At 38.4% G+C, this 12,852-nt stretch overlaps 1 protein-coding gene across 1 annotated transcript; it reads right to left on the bottom strand.

The window, feature by feature from the left end:
- Window positions 1–298: 298 nt before the first annotated feature.
- Window positions 299–12,188, bottom strand: RAD51AP2 (RAD51 associated protein 2). The gene is made up of 5 exons (XM_068937132.1): window positions 12,127–12,188; window positions 10,575–10,624; window positions 6,564–7,742; window positions 4,343–4,444; window positions 299–647 (listed from the first exon to the last, which is right to left on the bottom strand). Exons 2-5 carry the CDS (start codon window positions 10,579–10,581, stop codon window positions 529–531), a joined length of 1,407 nt encoding a protein of 468 aa, XP_068793233.1. The 5' UTR covers window positions 10,582–10,624; window positions 12,127–12,188; the 3' UTR covers window positions 299–528.
- Window positions 12,189–12,852: the final 664 nt, after the last annotated feature.

Genomic DNA, 12,852 nt, shown 5'->3' with positions numbered 1-12,852 from the left:
TTTCTTTGTCTAACTGGATAAGCGCATGGAACTCAAAGTATGTCAGAGGAAACTACCTCTGCGGACTAAAATATAATATTCCTATTTAGTAACCTAAATTAGCTTCCTGAAATTTTCTCCTATACTTCCCAAAACATTTGCAATAACTCACTTTAAAAAACCCTGAGTTTTAAATACTATATAAACATGTGGAATTTTTTAATAACGTGTAAGACAGAAAATTTCAACTGCATATTTTAATATATGAGAAATAGACAGACCAGATTTTATTAATATTATATAAACTTTAAAAGGGCCTAATTTTTCCATTAAATTTCTACTAATGAACATACACTATAAATTTCTTTTCTATCAAGTATTCACAAGAGTATTCCTAAATAAATCACTAGCAAGTGCTGCAGTATTAATATCTAAAAAACATAAACCACAAACATCAAACTATCAACATACAAAACTTAACATAAAAATATTTCAACAGTTTTCAGGCAGAGTGATTCTTTTGGAAGAACGGCAAAAAAATCCAGTAAGTCATTTCAGATATGGATGAAGCTGTTTGGGCCTAGCTCTTCTTGACAGCCCAATCCTGATTGGGCCCCTGCATGTCTTAAGAGGCTGTACTCTTACAACTTCACGTGACAAAAAGTATCCTGTATGTAAAAGACATAAAAAATGAAAGTAAAACTAGAATCTGTATGATATACACCAGAATTATACACTGACAAGATATGCCAATTAGGTGTAACTGCAGCTTCTCAGCCCTTGACTACATCCTGTCCTATCTTCATTTTGTCCAACTGCAAAGTGTCTATCACATTATTTTTAGTTGAAGTTGTAATACTAACAATTGTCTCGCAATTCAGATAGATACCTTCTAGTTAGAAAGGATCCTCAACCCATCATTATGCAGACTTCCTAACAGACTAGGAAAGGCAGCTAAATCCATACAAAATCTCTCTCATGAGAGAAAGCTCAGGGCAGATCTTAGCAACGTGTATAAATATCTGACGGAAGGGTATCAAGAGCATAGGGCAAAGCTCTTCTCGGTGGTGCCCAGTGACAGGGTGAGAGGCAATAGGTACAAACTGAAACACAAAATTCCGCTTGAACGTAAGGATACGCTCCTTCACTGCGAGGGTGGCCCCCCTCACAGTGGGGGAACAGGTTACCCAGAGAGGTTGTGGGCTCTGTCCTTGAAAGCTATTCAAAACTTGACTGGATGTGGTCCCTGGCAACCTGCTCTAGCTGTCCCTGCTTGAGCAGGGGGCTTTGACCCCTCTCTCATCTCTAGAGGTCCCGCCCAACTATTCTGTGAGTCTGTGAAATTAGCATTCTGGGGAAGAAGGGACATACTGAGGAAAAGAGCATGTTTTAATACTTACCACTATTCTGAGATGTTTAAATGTGCAACTCCACATGACAGAGTTGGGCATCTCTTCACCAGTGATAATAACCATGATAACCCTCCTAGAGCCACTTATTTTTCAGAAAGTATGACAAGAGGATGTAGTGGCAGTCATTTTCTGTTCCACAGTCTATTCACTAAAGTATACACCACGTAGGAATCTGGAGCATGATTCAGCCATCCTTTAGAAGCAGTTCTGTTTCGCATAAAATAGCAACTCACTGGGGAAGAATGAAAGACCATGACCTCGTAAACTAGAGATTAGGACAATGAGTCATGTGGAAGAAGTAATAAGCACACAAGAAGGAAGGCTTTAAATTTCTCAGGGCCCTTTCCAGCTCTGTTTTTCGTGCTTCTATAAAATGATGAAGCAGTCATCAATTAGCTAGGATATTAAATAGTGGGTCCATCAGAACCTTAGGCACTCAGCGAGGACTCTTCTAAAGGGAGAAATAATTTCTCTAAACTTTTCACCAAAATTTTAAATGATGGGGTGAGGAAAAACTCTAAGCTCTATTCGTAAGTAAATGATAATACTGCTACTGTGTCTTTCATAAGACTCCCAAAGATCAGTTGGAAGAGGAACCACATGTCCTAGAACTCCATCAAGTAGTATGGGCTTGTATCTAGCATGGTAGCTAGCTGTAAAACTGCTGAAGAACAAATTTTGCACCACCTAGGAGCTTATAGTATCTCCTTTCCAACACAGTCACAGATTTTTGAGGCAGCAGTCACCTCAAGTAATGAAACAGTGGGATATAAACAGGTATCAACCATGTACTGCCTAATCTTTTTTCCAGATATGCGAGTAATAAGCCAGAGTATACGAGAGTCCTGGTAACAGTTACATTGGCTAAATTAACAGCGTAAGGCTATAGCAGAAACAGACTGATCCTATCAAAACTAACCAACCCAAATTATGTAAGAGTAGGTGTGATGGCTGAGAATCCTATTGAAAAACAGAGAAAACAGATAATTGCACTCAGTAGAGCTTTTGATATTAGTGATATTAGCTTCTATCAGAAGAGTAAATATAGTCCTCCCTCTGACAAAAAACAGATAAATCCTTGCTTCAGAATGATCTCTAAGGCAACGCACAGCATAATGGAAAAGAATTCTCTCTGCCAACTATGGGTAAGCACGGACAGCACAGAAGTGAAGTATCTGCTCAGGGAAAGAAGATATCTATCAGTTCCATACTTACTACAAAGAAATGATCCCATTTAGAATAATGATGTGGGGAACATTAATTTTTTTCCTTTTTTTTTCACTGGTAGCATATCAGTCACCTGTTGATTCTGACAAAGCTCGGGAAATAAGGTACAGACCCTTGCTCTAGAAATCTCTGTGACAAGAAAAAAAGAGATGCTCCTCAGCAGTCAAAGGATCATGGGGAAAAAGGAAGTTGATCACTGGTAAGGTTTGTTGCCAAACATTTCTGCAGAAGCTCAGATGGGAATTTGAAAGAGACTAGCAAGCAGCATGAAGTAAATAGTTGCTGCTAATGGGAATGGAGAAGCTGAATGTCTTTCTTTGCCTTTGGCCTTGTGGCCCAAAATAGGGGAAGAAGAAAAGGAAGACGATCCAGGTTCAGTCATCTTCTGATCCTCTGCAGGACCTAAAAATAACATATCTAGAAAGCTTCAACACTAGCTGAATAAAACTGGACGGAAGATGGTAATATCAGCCACTGTGTGCTGTTATGCGCAATACAGCATTCCGGAATTTAAATTTTCACTAATCAGTAACAATGCCTCCTGCCAGAGACTAGAATCAATCTGTCACAAAAAAAGGCAGGTTTGCAACATCACCTTTGGAGATACCATAACTGCTTGATCAGAATCCAGAAACTTATTCAGCAATATATTTTCTGTGCTTTTTTTGAAATGAAAATTGCATGTTAGTTTAGTACGAATTTTATCTGTGTAATACTTCAGGTAATAGAACCTATGGTATTCCTAATGAGTTAGGATGGTACAGAAAAATTTCTGCAGTTGTTTCCTGGGCACTGGAAAAGAATAAATCAAGTCTGTGATGAAATACAGTATTTTTTAAAACTATAGTAGAAAACGATGCAGGAAGGAGGATTTGCTGATGGCTATGGGAGTAGAGCGGGAACAGCATTAAGCATCATACCGTTCTTATTTTATAATAAGGTTTTTTGGTATAGTGGCATTCTCTGTAATATTTTTACATTTAGTATATGAAATATTATCAGAAGGCAACATATTTTCCATCAAAAAAAAAAAACAACACAGCTCCAGAGGTCATCTATATGCGTTCAAGATTCTCAGTCTTATTTCACCGAATGGCCTGAAGGAAGGAAACAACCTTCTGAATTCTGAAATCAGCAAAGTGTGCATCAGTTTAAGGGGTGCTATGTGAAAAAAAAGTGAAAATATCTGTACATGACTGGACTTACTGAGACATCAGTTATCTATAGCCTTTTCTTTGCAGTATTTTAGCACTTCCCTTCAGAATAAAATAATAGATCTCTTTTTCTACATGTTTCCAAGGGTTGGAAAAGTCACAGAAGCATGCTTTTGAAACTCTAACAAATCTATTGGCTATCCTTCTGAATTTTCTTTTATAAAGTTTCCAAGATAGCTCTTCCAAGAGAAGTATGCCAAGTCATGGTTTTCTTGCAGTGTATTTTGGCTACATCAAAATGTTTGGAGGACCAAAGGAGTTTGCTCCAAAAGGCTTCAAAATAAGCAGAAAAGGAAAACGTATATTGTTAAAGTTCTTATCCTCTATCCGTAGAATAAAAATGGCTCATCTGCACGACTTGTTCTGTGATAAAGACAGGATAGCTTTCCAGTAATGCAATTGCTATACTAGAGAAAACTAAATAGGGAAGAAACAAATACCAATGTTTCAAAAATAAGTTTATTAATACTGGTATTTGTGGTACAAAGAACAGAGAAATATTATTCTTACCTCCCTCTTTCTGTAAATTGTAACTTTGTTCCTTCATAAGCGTGCAGGATAAAAAAGCAGGATCCCACGTGTATGACTTCTTATACAGGGAGTCAAAACAGCCTTAAAAGAGAAGCGTAAACACAACATTCACGTCTTTAACTAATTTGCATAAACAAATGATTAGGTTTGATTAATCTGGTTATTAATTTGTGGCTCTTGTTCATGTGGGTAAAATATATATCAGCATGTAACAGTGAACAGCAATGAAGACACAAAGTCTCATCCTCGGCGAGGCTCGTCAAAAGCTATCTATACATGTCATGACGTTCCATTTTATGCAGATATGATGATGCAGTCTTTTAACATCTGATGATATATTCTTCCCTCCATTTGGACCTTCTTATTCTGGACTAAGGTAGAAAAGTGATCACTTAGAGAATAATTTATTCTGTATCTCACTGGGTTTGCATTCTTCAGTGCACAGCATTCAGGTGTAACTTGCAGTACACCTGAATTCCCTCATGGGCTTTTTTGTGACACTTCAATTGTTTCACAAGTATTAATTACTTTCACAAAATCCCTGCAATATTCATTTTACAGAGATAGAGTCAAGTCCCTTAGAAATTAATTGCAGGTGCCAAATTTGAGATAACTGCATTTCTTAGAGAATTTACCATATATGTAGAGCATATCTCTTACTGATCTCACTTGTAGCTGTGAGAACTCCTGCCTTTCGCAAACCAGATTTCAGATACAAAATCTGAAAACACGCTGTTTGAAAAATGTCTGAATAATCTACCTCTTACATTGTAAGAGATGGTACAGCATTCAACTGGTCTTCTTCTTGGTGCCCTTTCCTTACTCACTATATACCTCTTGCTTCTAGGACAAATGAAGTAGAGGACCTACAGATTACAAAGTAGTTTTCTCACATATTGTTTGAAGAGGGAATTTTTTTTTTCTTTTCTTTCCATTTGTTTCAACAGTATCTAAAATTTAAATAGACAGAGTACCGCCCAGCTTTTGTGGGTGGCTGGCTCCTGGCCTGGAAGCGAGAATCATATGAGCTGTGTATGCTCTGCTTTCAGTGGACGGAAAAAGTTAGGTTCTTCAAAACAGGATGCTACACAAACAATGAACTAGACAAGGAACTATTCAGAGCTAAGCCATGGAAAAGATTAAGAGCAGAATACGTCTAAAAACCTACTGCCTCTGTCCGAGCTTGAGATCCTTAGTGCAGCAAACTGCCTTCATCCCTTTGAGATCTATGTCCCAGAATTAACTTCTGAGGACAGATAACTATAATAACGTGTTTTACAGAAATAAGCAAGAATCACACATGACAAGTTAGTAGTGCCTACTGTTTATGCACATACACACACGTATCCTTGCTATGCCATTACCTGAACTTGTGCTAAATGGCCTATTTTCTCAATGCAATGCTCTTTAAATAGAAAATATTAGCGTCAGCGTCAGATGCAAGCACATGTAGATAAAGATTGCAAGATTAGCTCTTGTGTTCATTTCCAGATTTTAAATCAAACAAAGAAATTTAACAGACGACTGCCACCATGGATCACCTAACTCCAAAAGAAGTTTTTCTGAGTATATCCCTCACTACTACGGTCTCTCACTAGAAACCCAGAAAAAAAAACTTTCCGCTTACTATGCAAAATTGCTTTTAGAATGGTGATGTTGACTTTTGTAACATTGCAATAGTTTTCTCTAGAACATAGTGGCTGTGAGGGAATGCTGATATCCTTTCTGAACACTGTTTATTTCTATCCTATATTAATTCTGTTCTCTCTGTAAATGTACCTTACTGAGTTTGTGACTATTTTAGGGATTTTAGGGTTTATTACAATAAGGTCCAAGACATAACAAGTAATCTATAATGGAATTTGCATTGAGACCATTTTGAGCAATCCTGCGATTGACTGAATTCCAAACTACAACTGCTACTTCACAGTGTATTGATAGTAGTAGCAGTAGCAGCGAAGTTGTTTTGCATTTGGCTGCTCAGAGGGAAGTAGCTTTTGCCTCACGGACCTTGCACAATTCAATGGATAAAAACAATCCACAACACTTGGACTGTCCCAAACAGACAAAAAGTCTTTTTATCAGGTACTGTTCTGGAATTATTTGACTTCAGAAGTGCATCTTTAAAGTAAACCCAAAGATTTGTCTACAATTTTATATTCGTTTATTAACATATTAGACAATAACTCCACGTGCTTACCTTCTGCAGTAGGTAAATGGAGAACTTCTTCACTTGGCCGTCTTGAAATACAATATTCATTATAGACTTTCTGCTCTTCATTTCCTCTTGATATTTTTTCTTTTAATGAACTTTGATTATTGGCAGATATGTTTTGCATTTCTATAGTATCACAGATTGGAAAGGAAATACATATTTTATTTTGAGAAATATTTTTCACATTTTCATCTATCCCCTCAGAATTATTTAATTCACAATAACTGTTGTGTGAGTTTGTTTCCACTCTAGACAAATCGTTTTCATTTCTCTTGCTAATTTCATGAAACATACGTAGCTCTTCTAATACTAAATCAAATTTTCTCTTCAGCTCAAATTCATATTGGGTTTTACTTTCTGACGGTAAATACTCATCTTTTACATCTTCAAGGCATCCATTGTTCATTACGGATAAATGCATTTTTAATTTATTTTCTACAGCAATGAGTGTTTTAGATTCATCTTCTGAATACGACATAACCAAGTCATTCGTTACAGCCTCACATTGATTTTCGTTAGTTACATGCATTTGTTCGTCATTTATCTCTCCCTGTTCTTTCACATATTCAAGATTTTGTTTCAAAGTCGCTGGCTCTAAACTGAATGCGTTAGGTGTCTGAGTATGACCGTGTAATGAAAAAACCATTGTTTCTTCAGCTTGTCTTTGCAAATATGTATCCGTCAGGGTAGGACTTCCTGCAGCTGGATATTGTAAAGTGGCGTGCATTTTTTCGTATTGTTTTTTGTTCTCTGCCCTTAAGGAACTCCTGCAACGTCCATCTTCGCTTATTACTGCATCTTTATTAAGAGAAGAGCTACTGTCTAAAGGCGACGTGGCATACTGATAACCACTTAACAAGCTTGAAAACATATTTCCAGAACTTAAATAACTATTTAGACAGTCCGTATTTTTTTTTTCATTTGCTAAATGTGGGCTATATCCAACCATTTTTTTGCAATATTCAGGTTGGTTTGTTTGGCTATCATGTAACAGGAGAGAATTACATTTTTCCATAGTTTTTTTTGACTGCTCAGGTAGAATTAAAACACCACTTGATTTAGCAGGCAAATTATGAACATTTTCTGAAGTAGTGACTGTGTTTTCTTCACTGTATTTTTCACTGACAGAATTATCTTGTTTTACAAGTGGGATCTGGTCCAAGTCTTCAAAATCAGTAGTAATGGGAATTTTTTTGTGTATGTCAAAAACAGAAAAAGAATGTTTAGAAAGAAAATTATGAGAATTTATTTGCAAGTCTCCAGACTTAAGATACTCTTTTCTATCAGGATTTATACAATCAGAAGAACCCAAACACTCTTTCACGATATATGTAACTTCATGTGTAGACTTTATACAGTTTCTACGTCCAGGTGTTTTGTGCTTTTTATTTTCATTTAAACCAAAAGAGAAAGTTTTAAGTTGTTCTCCACGCAAAAAACTACTGAACATTTTATTTGGCTTCTTCTCCTGTTTTAGTGTGGTTAGCAATATTTGCTGATTTGAATATTTACTACTTAACTTTTCAAATTTCAGTTGCGAACTGCAATGCAAGTAATGAAAAAATCTAAGATTTGCTCCTGTTAGATGTTGCATTTTTCTCATATTGCTGTCATATGTCTTCTCTAACGAAAAACAATCAAAACTGCCCTCTGTCAAAACTAGGCATTTAACAATTATAAGTTGCTTTTTCATATCCTTTTTGTCACTGACAGACCTAGAATAGGTGCTAAGAAATTCTTTACTCCCCCTGCGTAAGAGGCGGTGCTTTCTGACACATCTTCCTGAAGGTAATCCACTTTTTTGGTTACAAAAGAGGGTTGCTTTGTTTAAGAAAGAGGATTTCTTTTCTCTACCTAAAAATCTAGAAAAATCTGTTTTCTGGCATTCATTATGTAATTCAGAACAAGTATTTTCTAGTAGTTTAGGACTTATGATGCCTGAGTAAGTTTCATATTTTTCATGAAATTCTATGTTTTGCCTCAAACTACTATCTATGTATAAGTTTAACCGAATTGGCTCTCTGTCACGTAAAGGATGTTTCTCTACTTGCATACACTTTCCTTCAGTTGCTGGTAAAGTATTCTTGCTGTTGAAAAAGGAAGCAAAAACCGTCTTCAGTACTTTCACATTCTGATGCTTTGAAATAATAGCTAGCAAACAAAGGCATACATTATTACTGTGACTCTTATTAATACTGCTTTTTACTAACTCTTGAGTACCATATTGCTCTTGCAGTACTTCCCAAAAATGAAAACAACGTAAAATACCACCATCCCGATACATGGGCATATCTTTATGTAAAGATTCAGTCCATGTCCTGAACCTTCCAAATAACATGTTTTGAAGTGAGAACTTTAATTTAAACATTTCCTTTCTCCTCAATATAGTGAAACTCACTTTTCTATCTGGAAAACTCTGCACTACAATGTGAGGACAATTACTTTCAAATGTAATGTTTTTAGTTAAAGATCTTTTGAAATTAAATTTTTCTATGGTTGCGAGTTTTGATTCTGCTTCATGCAAACAAATACCACTGTCAGAATTATGCACACCACAGTATATGTTTAAATTATTTTTCTCTAATGCTTCTGAGAGCATTGGAATACTTCTCTGGATATGAAACACTGTCACATTCTCATAACTCTTGTTCCTCACTGTTCTTCTCAAAATATCAGTACTGTTTATATGCTTCTCATTCTGAAATTTTTTAGTGCTAATGTAAATGGGAACCCTTGACTTGTGGTCATCATCACCATCTGAATTTTCCAGCATTTTATCTTTGAAATCGGTTTCAACAAATATTTGACTACATTCAGTATGAGTGCTGTTGCCTCTGAAATAATTTACAGATACTTGTGCTCTTTCTGCCAAAGCAGTGCACTCCTGTTTGCTAATGCATTGGTAACCTTTTTCTTTAAATTCAGAACCCATAGATGAGGCTTTTACATTATTTTCATCACTTTGCAACTGTTCCTCTATCCCAGATATTTTTTGTACACAGTCTTTCTGTTTAGATTGTATCAAAGATGGTTGACTTTTAAAATGCTTCCATTCTAGCTCCTTCAAGTCAGTTGATGGTATTTTATTATTTAATTTATTTGAAATATGAGGAAATTGAAAAGTGTTCTCTTTCATTAAAAAATTAGGAATTTCCAGTGGTTGTATACTTTTAGAAGGTTTTAACGTAGGAATTATATATGATGAATTATTTTTTTCTTTAGTATCTCTTTCTGTACTAGTTTCACTATCACTACTGGAACAATCTTTATCTTCTGCAGTGCATACTTTCTTCAGAAAATTATTTTTCTCATTTTCTAGGTGTGAAAATATAGAACTAGTGCCACACAAAAAAGGAACTTGCAAAAGCTGGTATTGTCTCCACTTTTTATCAGAGATAGACTTATGATTTAACATTTCCATCTGAAACAAATCTCTGTTTAAGGCTGTAACTGAAGAAACATGTTTAAGTTCATTACCACCATCTCTTTCATTATTTTGTTCTGTACTGTTGCTCTGTGGCATTTGGGAGGGGTTTAATGCATTTAAATGTTTACCTGTTTGAGTAACATTCCACATATTATATAGTTCTGTTTCCGAAGACTGTCCATGTACGTTCAATGAAGTGCCATCTTTTATAGTATTTTTATCTTCAGTTTCAGAACTCCATTTTTTGGAGGAAAATTTGTTTTCTAATACTCTACACTGCAATTTTTCATTATTCCAAGTCTGAAAGTGGAAAAATTCTCTCATATCATTTTTTCTTTTTCTATCACAAATTTCCTTTTCTAATACCCAATCGTTTTGCCTTTCTGATAAATATATAGGCTCATTTGGTGATGTCTTGTATCTGTTCACACAGTGTGTGCTTTGCCCTAACTTTTGTTGCTCCTCTTTCTCTATGTTTCTATGATTACTTTCTATTTTAACTCGTTTTGGATTTGGGTAGCATTCAGTTTCAGCAGCAGATGCAGATAAAAATGTTTCAGAACACATACTTTCCATGCTCACAAAAATAAATTCTATACTTGCTGTGACAGTCCTGAAACTTAAAGAAACATTGAAGTATTAGACATAAACGGCCTTTTAATGATTTCTAAAACGCTTCAGAAGACAAAATTAGTAATTCTATCATAAAGACATGCTACCGTATCGATATTTGCTCTGCATATACAACAGACCTGAGATGAAGGGAGGATCATTGAGCAGCATTTAAAATCAAGATCTAGAATGTAAGATAGAAGCTACATACTGAAGTTGCAGATGTATGTAAAATTAAAATGGGTGATGATAATTTCACTGCCTCAACAGGTGGCAAGCTAAAGAGAGTAACTATATTATTAATGCATTTGTCACATAGTATTTTTGCCAAGAATGAGTACTGAGAACAAGCATCAGGAAAATAATCTCCATTGATCAACTCATCAGTATCCCGGGAGGGGGCCCTTTAAAGCTGCAGAAGCTGAAAAAACAGCTAGTTGTGTCTTCCTTATGTGATTATTTGTAACATGGAACTGTAAGTTCATCACAGAAAAAACTAAGGCATTACAAGTAACACTGTATCTGATCGTATCTTTATCTCCGAAGAAATAAACTGTTGTAGAAGGCATGAATCTAGAATAATAAACAGATTAGCGCACATAACGTTCAGCTGCATGACTCCTCCAGAAAACTCAGCGTTTTCATTTGACAACCGAGCTACCTAATGTGTGGAACATTATCTGAGCAAAATGAAGTTTCATACACTCATTGAGGGAACTGATTATTTCGTTAAATGCAAATCATCTATTGCTAAATATAAAGGAGCTGTTCTTCAAATATCAGTAGCTTTTCAGTGCCAGCAGGTACTTAAGCAGTACACACTTGCAGCAGCCTGGATCTCCAGCCTCTCAGGACAATCCAGTCACCAGGTAAAGACTTGGTCTCAGAGAACCAATGGAAATAAGCTCAAAATATGCTTTGTGAAGTATAATTCACGGAATGAGCTTTTTAACCAGGATGGCACCGTTCAAAAATCGAGCAGCATTCCCAATCTGACAGGCTGACTTCTCTAACGGCCACGGGAAAATCCACCTTGGCCAGGAGTGTCTCTGAGATGGCAGGATCCACGTGTAACTCCTTCAGCCACCTCTGCCCTCTTCGCCCCCTCCCCAAGGCTGCTCTCGCCCCGTCCCTGAGGGGGCAGCCAGCCCCCCCCCCCCAGGTCTTCCTGTGAGGGAAGCGGTCCCTGCTTTGTATCACCGTCCAAAAGCTTTTCTAAGTCTTTCACAGCCATTGCTTCTCCCCTCCGCGAAGCAGGCTGCCTCCCCGTTCGCCGAGCCCGCTCTGCGGGGGGGGGGGGGGGGGGTCTACGCGGGCGCACCGGGCCGGGCACGGCGGACCCCTGTCAGCAACGCCGCCCGCCCGGCCCGCGGGGGCGCCATCTCACCGAGGCGGCCGCCCCCTTCCTCCTCGGCCTTGGGCCCTCCCCGCTGGCGCTCCGACCACGCCGGGGAAAGCGCCGATGGGAGGCGGGAAGCAGGGGAAGTGGCACAGGCTCCTCGCACTGACCTCGCGTCACCGCTCTCTAAGGGACAGCGCCTCCCGCCCGCTCCGAGGCCGCACACGCCCGACGGCGGGACAGAGCCGCTGGAGGCGGGAAGAACCCCTCCGCCCCCGCCGAGCCGCCTCGCCCCTCAGAGCCGCTGCACCCCCTGCCGCTGCGGCGGTGGCGGTGCGCCGTGTGTCCCTCCGCCTGAAAGGGAAATAGTCCGTGGGCCCTCGTGCCTCGCCGGGGCGAGGGACCCTCGAGGCGCCCCCCCTCTTGGCACTCAGGCTTCTAACGAGAAAAGGAAAGTCGCGATCTATGTGCAGAAGGCTGCCAAGTCGCAAAGGCTGGGTTTCAAAACACTGCGGTTTGGTGGAGCCCATCGGCTAATCCTCTCTGTGGGCAGCATGTGCAAAGGGACTTCAGCGACATAAAAACTGCCCGTCCTCTGGGAAATCCGGAGGGGTCATACACTGACAAAAGTTAAAAATTACCAGAGCGTTCCTAACCAGTCTCCCGTTCTTTGTCAACAGCTAATATTCCTGTTTCTGAAACATTACAATTACTACTAGGTTCTTGGCACAAAGTGCTGCTGCGCTGCTGAAGCGCCTGCTACCCCTAACCAGGAGGTTAAAAACTGTCATTTGCTACTTGGCAATTACAAAAGCATCAGCTCTCTCTCACAACAGGCCAGAGTCACAATTTGCAATTCTCCTACGAAATGGTTTGCTGAAGGCTTTAAGAGATTT

This window comes from Struthio camelus, chromosome 3 (assembly GCF_040807025.1).
Source record: "Struthio camelus isolate bStrCam1 chromosome 3, bStrCam1.hap1, whole genome shotgun sequence".
Classification (NCBI taxonomy): Eukaryota; Metazoa; Chordata; class Aves; order Struthioniformes; family Struthionidae; genus Struthio; species Struthio camelus.
The sequence above is the reverse complement of the archived record's forward strand: the minus strand, read 5'-3'. Positions and strand labels throughout refer to the sequence as shown.

Bases quoted from the DNA above. Each gene is read 5' to 3' on its own strand.
- RAD51AP2 (XM_068937132.1), bottom strand. The intron at 4,445-6,563 runs GTAAGCACGTGG...TTCTCTTTTAAG, and splicing joins CCATTTACCTACTGCAGAAG to GCTGTTTTGACTCCCTGTAT. The intron at 648-4,342 runs GTAAGAATAATA...TTTTACATACAG, and splicing joins CAATTTACAGAAAGAGGGAG to GATACTTTTTGTCACGTGAA.